Below are 19,384 nucleotides of genomic sequence, written 5' to 3'. Positions count from 1 at the left end.
CCAGAGAGGAGTGAGGCGGCTGCCATCCGAGGCTGGCTAACACTGTCAGTGCCACCACTTGGAAGTGAGGGGGCTGCCCATCCGAGGCTGCAGACACTCTCAGTGCCACCACTATGCCTGGACGGGTGGTTTTTAATTCAGGAATACTCAGCCACGAGCGCAGGGCTAAAGAGAGCAGACAGCTGCTGTTCTGTCACAGAAGACAGGAGAAAGGAGCAAGGAATTCAAGGATATTTGCAAACGATGATAGTGGGAGACCATGGGATTTAAGTTGGACAAGGAAAAAAGTAAGGACAGGAGAGCCACATGCAAGGACAGCCGGGGCTCGGGCGCTGGGATCATGCAGCGCGAGCACGCTGACAGCAAAGGAGCCTGTGACCAGTCGGGGTGCTCCACTCGCGACCTCAGAGACGCTGGGTGCAGCTTCTGAATCGCACAAGGTGTGACAAGGGGAGCAGTGGCTGAGGCAGCTCTGGAGAAGCTTAAAAAGAGGCCAGGGAGTCAGAAAGAAAAGTGAGGAGCTGAAAAGTAATGTTCCACAGATGTGCCCAGTTTGGAAAGGGGTGTGGAAGGAGGCAAATCATCCCAACAGCATTTAAGTACCACCCAGCAGACTCTTCGCTCGCTCCTTACATCCCAATTCCCTTGTTTCCATCTACCATGCTCCCTCGTCTCAGGCTCCAGATCCAGTGATGTGCACCCAGGTCTCTCTAGGGTAGGCCCCTGAGCCAGCTGTGCAGCTAGAGGTGACCGTGGACCCCACAGCCCTCTGAGCTGCCCCCTCGCTGAGAGCAGGACCCTGGCAGCAGGGACTTGTGTGTCTTTTTCCTGGTCTTGCCCACCTTCTTCTCTAACTCCTGGAGTTGGGCTAGAATTCTCTCCTTCTCTTCATCAGCTTCCTGCAGTTGCAGATCTGTAAGGCCTTGGATTTCTTCCATACTTTTTAGATTTTCTTGTAAATAGTGAATCTCATTCTCTAACTGCTGAATTCTTGCTTCGTGTTGCCTCTTGTCAAAATTAATCTGCGAGGAAATCAAGTTTCAAAAATGATTTTTAAGCAACATATTTTTTTTAGCAAAATAAACACCTTCTGGAGAATTGTATTTTATTTTACTAAAGAGTATTAATGGCTTACTGGGGATGGGTTAATCACAACTGTTCTCTAGGATCCATTTTAACATTTGCCTCATCATTAAAATAGCTACATCAAAAACTCAGATTCTGGCACCATACTATGCCCTAGCAATGTGGTGTTACTGACCTGCACGTTAAGAAACAGCTCACTTGCTTCCAAAGCGAGGAAAACAGCGTCCTGCAAGAGCCTGACTTTGCCACCGGGCACCAAAGTCAGGGCTACATTTCAGTCACACACAGCCTGACTTACTAGGAGTGAAACTTAACAGCAATTACTGTATTTTTTTAAAATTATAGCTTTATTAATTATACCTTAAAGGTATAATTACCTTTATTAAGGTATAATTAATATAACAAACACGTTTTTTTTTGTGGTCATGCCATGCTGCTTGTGGAATCTCAGTTTCCCACCCAGAGATCGAACCCCAGCTCTTGGCCATGAAAGTGAGGAGTCTTAACCGCTGGACCACCAGGGAATGCCCTACACTGTATTTACACAAAAAAGGAAGCAAGGTGACTTGCTGAAAAGCGTGCCTGTGTTCTAAAGCCTCCCCCGCCAGCTGCCTCCTGCCCATCTCTCACCCTTGCTTCCAGCGCCCTCTCACAGGCCTGCCTGAATGCTTCCTGTCCATCCGCCAGCTTCTCCTGACGCAGAACCATCTCTTCTTGGAGTTTTCTTTCCTTCCCTTGGGCTTCCTCTTTCTCCCACTGAGAACGTGTCAGCATTTCACTGAATTGTATCTGCAAGTCAGCAAGGCTTTTCCCTAAGACATCTGAAGGACTGTGGATTCTGGTAAGGGGGGAGTGGAAAGATGTTATAAACATGACGTTTTATTTTTGACGCTGGACGCAAGCACGCCAGTAACATTAGTACACGAGAAGAGCTGTGTGGGACAGCACCTGTTGTCAATCCACGGCAAATCACTGTGCATCTCTGGAGCGCAAAGCATTGTTTGATCAACTGATGCTGCCACTCTGAGACCACAGGCTACCATCAGGCTAACAATGTGTGTTCAAAGAATAAACGTCCATTTCACATTTTTGAATGGGCCTGTTTTTCTTTAGCTATTTGTTTTCTACTTAAAGTGTATAATGTGACTCTACTTCCTGACCATCTGCAGTAAGCTTTCAAGAATGAGTTACTCATGAAACCTTTATGTTTTTTTAAATTAAACAATAACAAAACATATAAAAGATTAAAAATATCAGTGATGGACAACTTGAATTAAATAATCTGTGTCTCAATCATGGTCATATGATAAGGAGAAAACCTTACAAAAGAAATCAGCCATGCACAGTTGCGGAAAGGGGATTTCATCACTGAGCCCATATTCGCGACTCAGCCCACTCTATACCAGGCGGTCCTGACCTTCTATTACCTCATCTCTCCAGCTCCCGATTTCAATTTTCTCCTTACTTCATCTACACGAGCTGCCACTTCTTCTGGATGAATCAGACCATCAGCTACATGATTAAGGTGATTCTGGAAATCTTTCAGCTGCTGTTTTAACAGGTTATTGTCATCCTATGGAGGGAGGCAAAATGAGGAGGGGTAAAAGTTACCAAAACACAATTTAAAAATACACTCACACATACACACACAGCCTATATTATTTACCATATAATAGTTCTAGTCAACTTCTTTTACTAATTAAAAAAAAATCCTTTCCACTATGGCTGACAATATCTGAATCTACTGATTAACCCAAAGCCACAAAAGGCACAGACAGGCATTATGACCTGTGTCGTGGTGATGCCAAAGGAAGTACCTATGGACACTACCTTCTTCTTGCCAAAAACTAAAGAATGTGAAAATAATGTGAATCTAAATAAACCTCTACATAAGAACATGTTAATCAACGCTGTGGGGATGTAGCCAGCAAAATCTAGACTATGGGAAACTCTGCAAGGCAAAGACCTGGTTTTCTTCAGTGTGGAACAAAGATCAGAAAAGAGCAAGCCTGTAGATTACAAGAGACTTAAGAATCAAGTCAACTAAGTACACTGTGTACACATCGTCTGGATTCCAAAAAACACTTCTAAAAATGAGACAATTTCAATACTCTTATGGTATTCGATGATATCAGGGGGTGACTATAATTTTAAGCTACCACGATGGCATCCGTGTTTATGTGTGTTTTTTTTTTTCCCTGCCATGCCATGCAGCTTGTGGGATCTCAGCTCCCCAAAGAGGAACTAAACCCTGGCCATGGCACTGAAAGCCCAGAAGCCTAACCACAAGGCCTTCAGGGAACTCCTTTATGCTTCTTTCTAAAGCCCTTCTTTTCCAGAGACACATACAGTGGTATGTTATTTACAGATAAAATCAGATGTTTTGGATTTACTTCAAAATAATTCAGTGTGAACAGATGTGGGGGTGGGGTGTGGAGAATGTTCAGTTCAGTTGCTCATTTGTGTCCGACTCTTTGCGACCCCACGAATCACAGCACACTAGGCCTCCCTGTCCATCACCAATTCCCACAGTTCACTCAAACTCATGTCCATCGAGTCGGTGATGCCATCCAACCATCTCATCCTCTGTCGTCCCCTTCTCCTCTTGCCCGCAATCCCTCCCAGCATCAGGGTCTTTTCCAACGAGTCAACTCCTCATATGAGGTGGCCAAAGTATTGGAGTTTCAGCCTCAGCATCAGTCCTTCCAATGAACACCCAGGACTGATGTCCTTTAGGATGGACTGGTTGGATCTCCTTGCAGTCCAAGGGACTCTCAAGAGTCTTCTCCAGCACCACAGTCCAAAAGCACCAATTCTTTGGTGCTCAGCTTTATCACAGTCCAACTCTCACATCCATACATGACCACAGGAAAAACCATACCCTTGACTAGACGGACCTTTGTTGGCAAAGTAATGTCTCTGCTTTTGAATATGCTATCTAGGTTGCTCATAACTTTTCTTCCAAGGAGTAAGTGTTTTTTAATTTCATGGCTGGAATTACCATCTGCAGTGATTCTGGAGCCCCCCAAAATAAAGGCAGCCACTGTTTCCATTGTTTCCCCATCTATTTCCCATGAAGTGATGGGACCAGATGCCATGATCTTCGTTTTCTGAATGTTGAGCTTTAGGCCAACTTTTTCGCTCTCCTCTTGCACTTTCATCAAGAGGCTTTTTAGCTCCTCTTCACTTTCTGCCATAAGGGTGGTGTCGTCTGCATATCTGAGGTTATTGAGATTTCTCCCGGCAATCTTGATTCCAGCTTGTGCTTCTTCCAGCCCAGCGTTTCTCATGATGTACTCTGCATTGAAGTTAAATAAGCAGGGTGACAATATACAGCCTTGACGTACTCCTTTTCCTATTTGGAACCAGTCTGTTGGTCCATGTCCAGTTCTAACTGTTGCTTTCTGACTTGCATACAGATTTGTCAAGAGGCAGGTCAGGTGGTCTGGTATGCCCATCTCTTTCAGAATTTTCCACAGTTTATTGTGATCCACACAGTCAAAGGTTTTGTCATAGTCAATAAAGCAGAAATAGATGTTTTTCTGGAACTCTCTTGCTTTTTCCATGATCCAGCAGATGTTGGCAATTTGATCTCTGATTCCTCTGCCTTTTCTAAAACCAGCTTGAACATGAGGGAGTTCACGGTTCACGTATTGCTGAAGCCTGGCTTGGAGAATTTTGAGCATTACTTTACTAGCATGTGAGATGAGTGCAATTGTGCGGTAGTTTGAGCATTCTTTTGCATTGCCTTTCTTTGGAACTGGAATGAAAACTGACCTTTTCCAGTCCTGTGGCCACTGCTGAGTTTTCCAAATTTGCTGGCATATTGAGTGCAGCACTTTCACAGCATCATTCTAGAAGCCCCCTACAAGCTCTCAAGGTGGAGGATGTTATAGATTAAATAAGACTAGAGGTGTGTTACAGATGAAGTAAGATGGGCCATGTGTTGAAACTGCTGAAGATGAGTGATATATACATTCGGATTCACTTTAGTATTCTACTTTGGTATATGCTGGAGAATGGACATAATTCAAAGTTAGAAAAAACAGAAACAAAAATACCTTCCCATGACACTGAAGCTTCTCTAACAGCTTACAATACTCTGTAGGAGTATTTGTTATATGCGAGCATATTTTCACTAACAAACTAGTGAACATATCTAGACCCCATAATTAAATCCAGATAATGTCTCTTTCAAGGGGGAAAAAAAAACAAAACTGATAAAATTTCCCTAAATAAGACAGAAAAACAGTTCTACATCCTAAGGTCCCCTGATTACTTATATGCTACTTCAATGATTAATTTTCTTCAAACCTGGTATAATATTGGGTTTTTTGTTTCAACACTGTGAACTTCCTGATGTTCAAGCTGGTTTTAGAAAAGGCAGAGGAACCAGAGATCAAATTGCCAACATCTGCTGGATCATGGAAAAAGCAAGAGAGTTCCAGAAAAACATCTATTTCTGCTTTATTGACTATGACAAAGCCTTTGACTGTGTGGATCACAATAAACTGTGGAAAATTCTGAAAGAGATGGGCATACCAGACCACCTGACCTGCCTCTTGACAAATCTGTATGCAAGTCAGAAAGCAACAGTTAGAACTGGACATGGACCAACAGACTGGTTCCAAATAGGAAAAGGAGTACGTCAAGGCTGTATATTGTCACCCTGCTTATTTAACTTCAATGCAGAGTACAACATGAGAAACGCTGGGCTGGAAGAAGCACAAGCTGGAATCAAGATTGCCGGGAGAAATCTCAATAACCTCAGATATGCAGACGACACCACCCTTATGGCAGAAAGTGAAGAGGAGCTAAAAAGCCTCTTGATGAAAGTGCAAGAGGAGAGCGAAAAAGTTGGCCTAAAGCTCAACATTCAGAAAACGAAGATCATGGCATCTGGTCCCATCACTTCATGGGAAATAGATGGGGAAACAGTGGAAACAGTGGCTGCCTTTATTTTGGGGGGCTCCAGAATCACTGCAGATGGTGACTGCAGCCATGAAATTAAAAGACGCTTACTCCTTGGAAGAAAAGTTATGAGCAACCTAGATAGCATATTCAAAAGCAGAGACATTACTTTGCCGACTAAGCTATGGTTTTTCCTGTGGTCATGTATGGATGTGAGCGTTGGACTGTGAAGAAGGCTGAGCGCCGAAGAATTGATGCTTTTGAATTGTGGTGTTGGAGAAGACTCTTGAGAGTCCCTTGGACTGCAAGGAGATCCAACAAGTCCATTCTGAAGGAGATCAGCCCTGGGATTTCTTTGGAAGGAATGATGCTAAAGCTGAAACTCCAGTACTTTGGCCACCTCATGTGAAGAGTTGACTCACTGGAAAAGACTCTGATGCTGGGAGGGATTGGGGGCAGGAGGAGAAGGGGACGACCGCGGATGAGATGGCTGGATGGCATCACTGACTTGATGGACGTGAGTCTGAGTGACCTCCGGGAGTTGGTGATGGACAGGGAGGCCTGGCGTGCTGCGATTCATGGGGTTGCAAAGAGTCGGACACAACTGAGCGACTGAACTGAACTGAACTCATATGGTGAATTCAGCATTACATTGAACAGTTCTGTCCACCTGGAGTCTCTTATCTGTAAACTGTCCCTGCCCTTTGCCCCGAGGCACCCATATTTGCACTACTATCTAATCCTGGTCACAGGTGATTTGACCCAGGCAGCCAACCCACTGACTAGACAGAGGAGAGTTCTCACTCCCTCCAGCATTAGAACCAAAATCCAGTCCAGCAAGTCTGCAGGAGAGCGAGTCCTGTAAAGTTACAGTGGCGCAGGCCTGGAGTCGATGCTGGATCCAGGGAGACAGAGCAGGAGGAATAAGAGCCGCCTGGATGGGAGGCTGACAAAGCAGCTCTGGTCCCTAGCAAGCTGCCTGTCTCCTTCCTTGAGCTAGCGTTAGTAGGTTTTGGCTCACGGCAACTAAACAATTTCTGACAAAGATACATGCAGAGTGAGTTTAACTTGAACTCCGTATCAGGAGTTTACAAGGCCAAGCAACCAAACGACCCAGTTCCAACTAAGAGAATCTCATAGCATGGACCAACATTCTGGAAAGCTGATCTCAGTTTCTCCTTTGGAGAGAAGGCTCCTGAAGTCCTTTTCTTTAAGAGATATATACTGAAGTACTTAGTCTTGAAATAAAGAGGTATGATATTTTCTTTAAAGTATCCCAGCCAAAAAAAAAAAGTGGACTAACTGAAACAAGAATGGCAGAATGTTGACAACTGTTTGAGCTGAGTAAACAAAAGGGCATAAGGTTATTTTTTCTCTGATTTTGTAATGATTTGCAAATTTCCATAGTAAAAATAAAAAATAACACAATGAATACCTAACAAACACAGAACTCACACAAGAACAGAAAGCATGTATATTTTTTATGATATTCACTTCAGAAGCTGAAATGATAGCAGTAAAAACAAGATTCCAGGTAACTAGATTTACTTAAACTTTGAGAAAAAAATATTCTATGCATCGGGAGAAAAGAGAGAGAATTCAGGAGAGCTTATATAGTCTTATTTGTCATAACCCCCTACATGAATTATTGGAGCCCTCCTCATAAATAAGCACAACTCTGCTCCTTGGTTTCTGGTGAAGGGGAACAGCTGGCACCTCAGCTGTGAGGCCCCCGACCTCACAGACCTGGAAGCCTGTGTGTTGGTCCAGGTACTCATTTTTTCAGGCACCTGTCCTCTTTGAGAACGTTTAATTACCTGGAAAATCCTGTCCACCTGCTTCTCCTGCAGTTTATGGAGCAGGTTATTGTGAAAATAGCTGTAAAATTAATTTGCCCAAGAAAACTCTCACAAATGTAAAATGACGTCACTTCTGAGAAGGAGACTGTGAAAGCTTTACAATTAAGAAGTTCTACTACAACCCATCCTAGTTAGATTCCTGGATAATTACAAGAATATTTCAGTGGAGGAAGAATGTGTCCAGCTGTGTACTTTAGCCCAGGCTGGTGACAACGGTGTTATTAGGGGGAATGCAAGGCACTGCTGCCATCCATCAGCTTACAGTGTCCTCGGCTTAGGATCAACACAGCCTGCATCTCTCAGCACCATCATAACAACACAAAGGACATGCATAGTAATAATCTCAAAACACTGGGCTCACGAGGAACAGAAGCTATGGTGCTATCCTAGCTCAAATTCCTTTTTGCAAATAGCTTACTGCATGTCAGAGCAGGTTGTAGAGTGTCTGACTAACAGATGGCAGCATCTTTGGGAGTCCCAAGTAAGAATGCGTCTGGAGCCAGCAAGTCCCTACCTGCAGCTGTTTAAGCTGGGTGCGGAGCTCACTGTTTTCTTGTTCTTTTTCTTCCGAGAGCTGGGCTTTTCCCAGGGCATTCTTGAGGGCTTGTTTTTCTTTCTCAAGTTCGGTTTGTAGAGTTGACTGTTCTAGCTATTGCCATAGGAAGCAATGATACAAAAAAGGAAAATAGCACTAATTTATGATCTAATAAGGCATAAATAAACTGAAGGGATTTAGCACACACACATAAGCTGACATACACATGCAATCCCTTGGGAGCTTCGGTTTTATAGTTCAGTTTCATGTTTGCACCTCCAAATTAAAAGGCTCAAGGTAGGGTTTTCACAGGCCTCCTTCAACTATTAACACGTAAGGAAGGATAAGCGTCAGAATCTCCAGGAGGGAGCCCAGATACCAACCTTTAAAAGCCCTGTGAGGGAGTCAGCAATTACTGCTCTCCCTTCCCTTAGACCCACATTTCTTACACTGTGGTCCTCAACCACCTGCACCGAAATCACTTGGCGTGCTTGTTAAACACGTAGAGGCCTGGTCTCCATCTCAGACCTGATGGGCCAGAGTTTCTAGGACATGGCCCAGAATCATCTCAGACTTGATGGGCCAGAGTTTCTAGGACATGCCTCACCAGCGACTTCAATAACCAAACGGTGCCGATCAGAGGCCTGCACAGCCGAGAGAGAAGGCCTGTCACGCCCGTGCTCTCCGTGTGCGGCTGGAAGACCAGTGCTGGTAGTCGTGATGCCAAGGAAGGGAATGCCCTTTTAAATGCCACATGAATTTGGGAAAAGGCCTATTTTTGTCAAGACTTATAAGAAAAATTAAAAAAGGACAAGGGAAGTACAAAAGATTTTTAAGCTAGTAAGGGCTGGCTTAAACATTTAAATTTTATTTCAAAGGAGATACCATCTAGAAATTGTATTTACTATTAGTTACAAAATATATTAATATTTACTGCTATTTTAATTGTTTTTCTTCCCAGTCTCCTCTTTTCCACACTCTGATCAGGTCAACTACAGTTTTATAAAACTTGGTACTCTAAAGAAATATAATGCTGTCAACCAGTAAATGGTCATTTAGTATCTAATAAGTAAATGAATGGAAAGTAACACAATTACTATAATAAGCCAACCTATTTTTATTTCCTTTTCTAATCATATGAAAGCAATTTTACATGAATTCCTGGGATTCAACCTACTTCAATTTTTAATTAACTACCTTATTTTTAATTGACATATAACTGATTTATAATGTTTCAGGGTACAAATATACACCTATTCCTTTTCAGATTCTTTTCTATTATAGGTTTATTATAAGATACTACATACAATTCCCTGGGCTACAGGGGGGTCCTTGTTTGCCTATTTTAAATACAGTAGCATGTATATATCAATACCAAATTCCGAATTTATCTGTCCTCTTCCCTTTCCCCTTTGGTAACCATAAATCTGTCTACGACTATGAGTCCATTTCTGTTTTGTAAAAAAGTTCACCTGTATCATTTTTTTTGATTCCACATGTAAGTGATATGTGCTGATTGTCTTTCTCTGATTTACTTCACTTGGTATGATCATCTCTCGGCCTCTCCACTTTACTGCAAATGGTATTTCATCCCCTTTTATGGCTAAGTAACATCACACACACACACTGCATCTTCTTTGTCCATCCATCTATTTATAGACATTTAAGTTGCTCCCAAAGTCTTGGTTCTGCATCAATAAGTAGTGCTGCTGTGAACACTGGCATGCAGGTATCTTCTCAAAAAGTCTTCCTCTTTTCCAGATACAGACCCAGGAGTGGGGTCGCTGGGTCATGCAGTAACCGTCTCAGGTTTTAAGAGGCCTCTGCACTGTTCTCCATGGTGGCTGCGCCAGCTCGCACCCCCCCAGCAGTGTAGGAGGGCCTCTCCCCCACACCCTCCCCAGCATTCACTGTTCGCAGATGATGGGCGTTCTGACTAGTGTGAGCTGGCACCTCACTGTAGTCTTGATTTTATTTTCTAATAATTAGCAATGTTGAGCATCTTTTCCTGTGCCTGTTTCAAACTATCTTACCTTACTTAACTTTCACCCAGTGAGAAGCTATTAACCCTCCTCAGGTGCAGGTACTGGAACAGGCACCTGCAATCTGCGCATTCACTGTGCTCTGAGTCTAGCAGGAGAGATGGACAATCTAAACAGATTCTGATTTCACACGCAGGATAAAATGCTTTGAGCACAAGTTAAAGGAAAATCAGAGTCCTGAACCCAGAGTTTCAGCAGATACAGTGGAAGGTCTGAGTGGGCTTCCTGGTAGAAAATGCAACCCATTTGTCTAACAGCTAAACAAAATTGTATTTTAATGAGATGAAGAATATACTATAACTGGTCACTGTCTGCCTCTCTGCCCTTATTTCTCACTCTCATTCCCTACTCCTCTCCTCATCCCTGGCATACTGGAGGCATACTTTCAGCGTTTCAAATGCATTATGCTCTCTCTCCTTGCCGCTCTGCCTAGAACACGTCCCTTACCTCTGCTCATCTCGCCCTGCTCCCCCTGCACAGCCAAACCCTAGTCATCTTCTAAGTCTCGGCTGAAACATCATTACCATGGGCAGTTTTCCCTGACCACGGCTCCCCGAGCACAGGGCCCTACCCCTTTCTCCCTCTGACACCTGTTTCACCCACCAGACTGTCAGCTTCACAAGGACAGTAACCATGGCTGTGCTTCTCTCTGTAGCATCCAGGGCATCTGGTCTTTAATGGCCAATCAAAAAGTATTTATTGGGTGAATAAATATTTATCTAATTTTCAAGGTATAATTTAAACTAGTGGATATTTCACCCAAACAAAACAGAAAGTAGCACAGTAAAATTTACTATCAACTTGAAAGAGGTCTCTTGAAGCTGGTTTGAGAAAGAAAAACTAGAATTTAGTGATTACCAACTGTTAGTGCTTCCTGTCCACTGTCTCACTTATCCTCACCATGGCTCTCATGACAGAAGAAGCAAGTATCTGTCAGAAGCTCAGAGCCATGAAGCGACTTGCCCACGTTCACACAGGGGTCATGCTTGCTCTCAGGCCACCTGACTCCACACATGTGCTCTTCTCATCAGGTCACACTGTTGTTTAGCTGCTAAGCTGTGTTTGCCTCTTCTGCGACCCCATGGACTGTAGCCTGCCAGGGTCCTCTGTCTATAGGATTTCTCAGGCGAGAACACTGGGGTGGGTTGCCACTTCCATCTCCAGGGGATCTTCTCAACCCAGGGCTTGATCGAACCTGCGTCTCCTGCATTGTGGGTGGATACTTCGCCACTGAGCCACCAGGGAGGCCCATCAGTCCACATGGGCTTAAAAAGGGTTTAATATTAGCGCAAATGAAAGGAAAGCTGTTATGTTAAGGCCCAGGCTACTTGGTTTCTACACGGCTTCATGCTCTTACTCACCTGGCTGAGCCTTGCTAGTTTTCCCAGCTCTTCTTTGAGCTGGCTGGCTTCGGCCTCCCTCATCCTCAGCTGCGCCTCTAACTCAGCCTCGTAGGCACTGAGGTCTCCGTGGGTCTGCTGCAGGGACGCGTTCACCTCATGCTGCTCTTGCAGGGCGCTTTCTAGCTCCGCAAGCTCCTGCAAGGATTCGGTGTATGTTTAAGTACAGAACCCTCATTGTGCTGCTTAAGCATCTGCAAGTCATTATAAGTAACCCGAGCACTTAAACCAAATGCTGGCCAGCCACTGCTGCCCAGGCACAGACAGCATTCACTGGCGATATGATGAGGCTGCAGGCTGTGTGAATCTAGGTTGGCAAACAAAACCCTGACTGTTATCAGGAAAATCAGGAAGCTACAATGTGTTTCAGAGTAGCCAGATGTGATCCTTTAAACAAGTCTTATGTATTCATGAGAAGAAAAAGAAAAAGAGGATAAAATTTAAGGCCTATTTTCCTTCAGACACTGGAATAAATATTTTCACATTTGTTATTTCACTATGCCCTCACAGTAACTAGTAAGGCAGGTATTATCCCAGATTTACAGACGAGGAAACGGAGAATGAACATCGCGGCAAACAGCACCGGGCTGTGCAGCTAAAAAACGATGAGTCAGAACGTGAACTGAGATTTCTGACTCCAAAGCCGAGACTTTCTATTAAACCACAGTATGTTCACTTACCAGAAGCACAAAATGGGACTAGCACTCTCTAATATTAAGGATGACAGAGAAACTTAAATGACTGTTGACAAGTATAGTACATCTTGATTAGTAAGCCACAGTTCTGATCTATTTTAGTCCATTTTTTTAATGATTAAACATTATAATTCTCATCTATTTATTTGGGATCTTGAGGAATTAGACCAAACTGCTCTGGATTACAAAGGAGCATCTTGTGATGAGGACTTCTATAGAAGAGTTTCTCAGCGGGTGACAGCAGACCAGCTGGCATCTGAATCAGCTGGGCTGCTGGTCCAGGACGCAGATTCTCCATAGAACCAGCAGAGAGTTACTATCCACAATATATAAAGAGCTTCTACAAATCATTAAGAAAAAGACAGGCAGTCCAACAGAAAAAAGTGGGCAAAGAACATGAAGAGGGAATTCACTGGAGAGAAAAACTGAACGGCAAATAAACAGATGAAAAGTACTTAACTTCTCCAGTAATTAGGGGGAAGTGTAGTTAAAACAAGACATTACTTTGCACAGAGCATCGAGGAACAAGTTAAACCAACCATGAGGAGACAATCAGACACACCTAGAAGGTGGGACACCATACAGAACTACTGGCTGGCTTCTACACAGACACACACAAGCTGTCCCACTCTCCCCTGACATAAACGGGAAGATGGCTCAGGGAGTAAGCAGTGTGGAGGAGCTGCTGATGACTTTCCAGGTGCAATAAGGTATCATAGTGATGGGAGAAAACAGCCTCGTTTTAAAGAGATGTGCACTAAAGGGGTGATGTCTTAACACCTGCAACTTTCAAATGACCCAGCCAAAAAAAAAAAAAAAATATATATATATATAGTAAACTATTTGTTTAATTTAGAAGAGCACACAGAAGCTCAATGAACTCTTCTTTCAACTTTCCTGTAAATGTAAAAAAACACAAAGATCATTTCAAACCTAGCAGATTGGGAAACACTAAGTCTGGCAAAATATTATATTTCCTGAATTTGATCCTTATTCTGTGCTTTCGTTAGAAAATGTCCTTGTTCTTAGGAAAGACATGCTGAAGTATTTCAAAGCTAAAGAGCATGATTGCCTATAACTAATTCTAACATGATTAGGAAAAAAATTAATATAAAAATATACATAAAATCATGTAAAATTAAATATGAGATAAAGCAAACGTGGTAAAGTATTAATCAGTGACTCTGAATGGAAATTACAGTGAGTTATTCTTGCAACTCTCCTGTGTGCTTGAAATTATTTCAAAATCAAGGCTTACAAAATGAAAGTTAGATGGGAAAGATGTGGTGTAATGGCAGCCTTCACACTGCTGGTGGGAACAGAAATTCACAGAATGAATATGGACAGTAATTTGATAATGTCTAGTGAACTGGAGGAGGCACACATACTTTGATCCACAGTCCCCTGTAAGTATAGTCCCCATGCTCTGGATATATATAAGAATGTCACTCTCAGTATCATAATAGAGAAAGACTAGAAACCATCTCAATATCCCCCAAGAAGAGGATGGATAAGCAAAAAATTCTGCGGTATACAGACAATGGGATGCTCCATACATCAAAATAAATAAAGTATAGCTAAATGTATCAATGTGCACAATTCTCAAAAATATAAACATGAAGAAGAAAGGAAGTGGCCAAAGAATACACTATGTGCTTTTTATATAAATCCTAAAATTATGCAAAACAATACTACATATTTTTATAGACGGACACACACAAAATAAAAGAAGATATACAGGGAAATAACAGCCATACCCAGGGTTTTGCTACTTCTAGGAGGCAGTACACAGAGGGCTTCAAGTATGTCTGTTTTATTTTTTAAGCTGAGTTGTTGGTACATGGTGCTAAATATTTTTGATATTCTTATATGCCTGATAAATTTCATAACATTGAAACACATTAATTCAAATTTCCAAAGACAGCCCTACTGGGGATGAGGTTTGGGAATCTGGATTCTCTTGCAGTATCAAGTTTGCCAAACAACTAAAACAAAGCAAGTGAAATCTCTGAATGAATGTCAACAGTTCAAGCATGGAAGGGTTTAATTTACGATGCTGTGTCCGTCTTGTTATCTGTAAAATAACACTAACATCATGAAGTAATAACAACAAGAGTAAGAAAAATTATGTTGTACTTAATTTTGCTGCACAAATAATAAAATATGAACATCTAATATAGTAATCATAATAGCTGCTGCTAAGTCGCTTCAGTCGTCAGTCGTGTCCGACTCTGTGCGACCCTGTGGACTGCAGCCTACCAGGCTCCTCCGTCCATGGGATTTTCCAGGCAAGAGTACTGGAGTGGGTTGCCATTGCCTTCTCCTATTATAATAGCTAAACTTTCTTATTCTTTCAAGTTATTTGAGCACAGTACTTTTCAGGGATAGAAATTCTGCTAAAATAATCTTCCTTTTCTTATTAAAGTAAAAAAAAATCATTCCAAGCACAACAAAAAGGGGAAAAAAGCCCAAAACACAGGACAGCCACTGCCGCTTCTGCCACTTACAACCGCAGCGTCGCTAACGTCCTTAACTTCATTTGGGCACCGTCTACTTCTGAGGCTAAGGAGAGCAGACAAGAAGAAACAAATCATACCTTCCTCATGTTTTCTGCATCTAAGGCAACTATTTCCAGCTGGTCCCTTTCCTGCTCGACCTCGGTCAACCTTTGCAGCAACAGCTCTTTCTCATCCTGCAGCCTTCTGCACTCGTTCTGGGCCTGAGCGGCCTGGCCCTTCACAGTCCCCAGGTATTCTTGCAGCCCACTGATGACGCCTTCTAAGTCCTTCTTCAGGGCTTCATTTGCTGCTATCTGGCCTAAGCAAGACAGAGAAAGGGAAAGTGATGATCTACACAAGAAAACGCTTTCAGGACACGTTATTACTGCATTTAGACTCCTTACCTATTGGTTACTAGCTAAGAATGAAATTCTAAGCTTCCAATGATTTCCTACTATCTTATTTTTCATATTTAAGATACAATAATAGCTTCCCCCCTATTATCCATGGTACGGGAGTATCAAGCATGTATACAATAAAAATAGTATAGTCATTGGCATTGCTTATGAAATGCTTTAATTCATGCTGTAAAAAGTTTCAAGTAGTAATTTCCAAATAAAATAATGAAGAATGTGCAACAAAACTGAGATCTTATTACTGGACACACGAAACAAAACCAAGTCAAATCAAAGATTAGCAGCACTAACCTATAACCTGAAAACTTAAAAAAACAACCACCAATCACATACTGGGTGATTGCCTACTATGTCCAGGCACTTTATGAACACTATCTCACTTAAACCTCTCTAAAACTAAATGATCACGACAAAAATAACTTGTCCCAGGTCACACAGCTGATAACGGCAAAACGAGGACTGGGGTCTTTTTACACCAAGCCAAGGCTCTCATCACTACAGTCTAGTATCTTCCCCTTCCACTATTTTGGCAATGTCACAATTTAAATTTGCATTGCAAAAATAGATTCTAAAATTCTTTCTGCACTCTCCTTATAACCAGACACTGAGTGCTTGATAGCAGGGATAAGTGACAAGGATTTTACGCCTTAGAAGACGACAATCACGTACCAATGTCTATCATGATCACGTATGCACTTCCTGCCACAGTGACCTGATGCATTAGGACATCAACCCAAGAAAACCAAAATAAAAATTTTTAACTTTATTTAACATTTTTGAGAACTCTGTAAATATTTCCCTATCAAATACTAGCACTAACAGCTGAAGCATATTCAGCTAATATTTGGACTAACGCCTGTCATTTGTCTTTTACTAACACTGAAACTGATATACCTCAAATCCTGCTTAGAATTCTCACCTTCAGTAAGCTGTTGTTCAAGGTCCTTAATCTCTTCAGTTTCTTTAGCAATTCTAGAAAGTATCTCATCCAAACGGCTTTCAAGTTGTTTGTACTGCTTGTTCATAATGTCAAATTGTTGTTCTTTACCCCTTTTTTGAGCCTTCATATGGCACTAAATTGAAAAAAAAAATCCAAATTCTTTTAATGTCTATAAAAGTAATCATCCTTAATAACATTTCTAAGGAAGAATGGAAAAGACAATGTAACAATCTGCATCTGTTCTGTGACAGACACTGTGTTGTTTTCACGTGAGCTGCTTTCTCTGCGACCCCGTGGATGGCAGCACGCCAGGCCTCCCTGTCCATCACCAACCCCTGGGTCTTGCTCAGACTCATGTCCATCAAGGCAGTGATGCCATCCAACCATCTCATCCTCGGTCATCCCCTTCTCCTCCTGTCTTTAATCTTTCCCAGCATCAAGGTCTTTTCCAATGAATCAGCTCTTCGCATCAGGTGGCCAAAGTATTGGAGCTTCAGCTTCAGCATCAGTCCTTCCAGTGAATATTCAGGACTGATTTCCTTTAGGATTGACTGGTTTGATCTCCTTGAAGTTGAAGGGACTCTCAAGAGTCTTCTCCAACACCATAGTTCAAAAGCATCAATTCTTTGGCTCTCAGCATTCTTTATGGTCCAACTCTCACACCCATACATAGCTTTGACTAGATGGACCTTTGTCAGCAAAGTAATGTTTTTATAATATTTTGGGGGAGATAGAGACATGAAATAAACACTTCCTTAGAATTCAATTTTATTTTCAATTCTTTATACAAAGAAACATTTTGCTTTTAAGTTCTATAAACTGGGAGTTGAGAGAGACCTCAAAGACCATTTAGGCCAGTGATCCTCAAGACGGAGGGCCCTATGGAGGCACGCCCTTCTCCTCCAACCACTACATATATTCCTGGTAGAAAAAAAGCTTTCCCACACCCACATATACCTTGACAGTCATTGCTTTAGGGAGCTGCTGCTAACTGAGAGGACTGGGCTGCATCTCTCAGGCGTGCTGGCATAAAAACCTGAGAACCAATGCTCTAGTCTAACTCTTTCTTTCACGCGTGAGGATGGAATCTCAGGTCCACCAGATGACTGCCCAGGTCTCCTTAGGCAACTGTTCATATGGAGACAAAATGATTCCCCAGAGAACCTGTGTCCTCCTATGCACACTCTCATAGCTCTAGCTTGCCCTCACAGGGTCAGAGGAACAGAACAAAAATAAATCAAGAGAAAGAATCAGGAGAAAGAACTATATCCATCCGGTAACAAACTCCATTCTTCTCAAGTCTAAGACTATAATTTCACTATAAAAGAACAGTCCTCAGTTTTACATGCTGTTGCCTCCAAAGACAAGAAAGTCTCTTCATTTCTGAAGAACAGATGAGACACCAGCTTGACTCAATGGGATTTTCAAAACTCCTCCTACTCTCCCAAAATACCCATCTGAAATCTTTCTCAAAAGGTAACTAAAGATAAAAGCTTAAATTCTAAGTAAATTTAGGATTTTTGTGGCTCAGTGAATTTTTAAAATCTTCTGCCCTCATACTTGTATCAATAAATCTTAAAAATTCACCATTAAAACTTCTACTGAAATCTCTACATGCAGAACAAAAAATTAGTTCAATACGTCAATGATCTGCATTAAACACATGGGAGCAAAAGCATACTCGGCGATTTTCCTTACCGTGGAGCTCACAATAGAGGTATTGTAAAAACAGGAACTTACATCTGACTCCTCCTCCTTTCTAAGTCCTTGTACAGCGAGAGAGAGACAGAAAATGATCATACCTTAACTTAGAATGTGTCCTGTTAAAACTGAGCCGTTGAGAACAGAGGAGCTGTGGGCGGAACGCTTTCTAATGTTGCCTTGAAACTCATGTGCACTTCCCTCTCTGACAGCCACATTTCTGTAAGCGCCTCCGAACCTCTAACCTCCCAGCACTTCAAACCACTTTCCTGGCGGAGGCTGAGCGGCAACCCAGCCCGTCCAATCGCAAGCAGCCTCTGCAAGGAGGCCCCACCCTCCACGCTTTAAATCACAACACAGGAAGCTCCCCGAGGCCAATCGCGAAAACAGATTACTACAGGCTGATTCCCTCTAGGGGTAGTTACCTTTTGCTTCCATAGGGCATAGCTAGATAGTGAACAGGGATACAAATCCCCCCTTATTACATTTGTTCCTTGTTCCTCTGATATTTCTGCTTCTAGCTGTGAACCGTTTTCTCTAACTAAAGGGATTTATGATTTTTACATAGTATCTTTTACTTTTGAAAACTAGTTAAATGCTTGCATTTGTTGAAAACTTGATTAGGCTTGGCACTGAGCTAATTTTAAAAGTAATTAATTTCTTTAGATTTGTAACTCCTTTGTGAGGAGAAAGTCATCTAGTACCCTAAGCGTGGGCTCTGCCTCTTCCTAAAAGGGAGACTTCAGAAATCATTTCTGTTCAGTTCAGTTCAGTCGCTCAGTCCTGTCCGGCTCTGCCTCCCTGTCCATCACCAACTCCCGGAGTTCACCCAGACTCACGTCCATCGAGTCCGTGATGCCATCCAGCCATCTCATCCTCTGTCGTCCCCTTCTCCTCCTGCCCCCAATCCCTCCCAGCATCAGAGTCTTTTCCAATGAGTCAACTCTTCGCATGAGGCGTCCAAAGTACTGGAGCTTCAGCTTCAGCATCAGTCCTTCCAAAGAAATCCCAGGGCTGATCTCACTTTTATCTTATTTGCTGTTGTTCAGTCACTAAGCTGAGTCTGATTCTTTTGTGACCCAATGGACTGTATGTAGCCTGCCAGACTCCTCTGTCCATGGAATTTTCCAGGCAAGAATACTGGAGTGGGTTGCCATTTCCTTCTCTAGGGGATCTTTCCGACCCAGGGATGGAACCCACATCACCTGCATTAGCAGGCAGATTTTTTTTTTAATCACTGAGCAACTAGGGAAGCCCCCCTCTTCTTTATTTATTTTTTTAAAATCTTATGCAAGTTAAAA

At 42.4% G+C, this 19,384-nt stretch overlaps 1 protein-coding gene across 6 annotated transcripts in view; it reads right to left on the bottom strand.

The window, feature by feature from the left end:
- The window catches only part of CNTRL (centriolin), an 86,671-nt gene that overhangs the window by 33,908 nt on the left and 33,379 nt on the right, over positions 1-19,384 (bottom strand). For 5 of the 6 annotated variants that reach the window (XM_040241197.1, XM_040241188.1, XM_040241178.1 and 2 more), the window contains 7 exons: positions 16,362-16,515; positions 15,125-15,345; positions 11,795-11,971; positions 8,371-8,505; positions 2,514-2,659; positions 1,717-1,924; positions 843-1,022 (listed from right to left, as the gene is read on the bottom strand). In XM_040241197.1, the coding sequence (XP_040097131.1) occupies positions 843-1,022; positions 1,717-1,924; positions 2,514-2,659; positions 8,371-8,505; positions 11,795-11,971; positions 15,125-15,345; positions 16,362-16,515 (1,221 nt within the window). Of the gene's footprint in view, positions 1-842; positions 1,023-1,716; positions 1,925-2,513; positions 2,660-8,370; positions 8,506-11,794; positions 11,972-15,124; positions 15,346-16,361; positions 16,516-18,184; positions 18,446-19,384 lie in introns of those variants that run through there. The other variant, XM_040241225.1, reaches the window with a different exon arrangement.

This window comes from Oryx dammah, unplaced genomic scaffold, assembly GCF_014754425.2.
Source record: "Oryx dammah isolate SB20612 unplaced genomic scaffold, SCBI_Odam_1.1 HiC_scaffold_1, whole genome shotgun sequence".
Taxonomy (NCBI): Eukaryota; Metazoa; Chordata; class Mammalia; order Artiodactyla; family Bovidae; genus Oryx; species Oryx dammah.
This window is presented reverse-complemented; position numbering and strand designations above follow the sequence as displayed.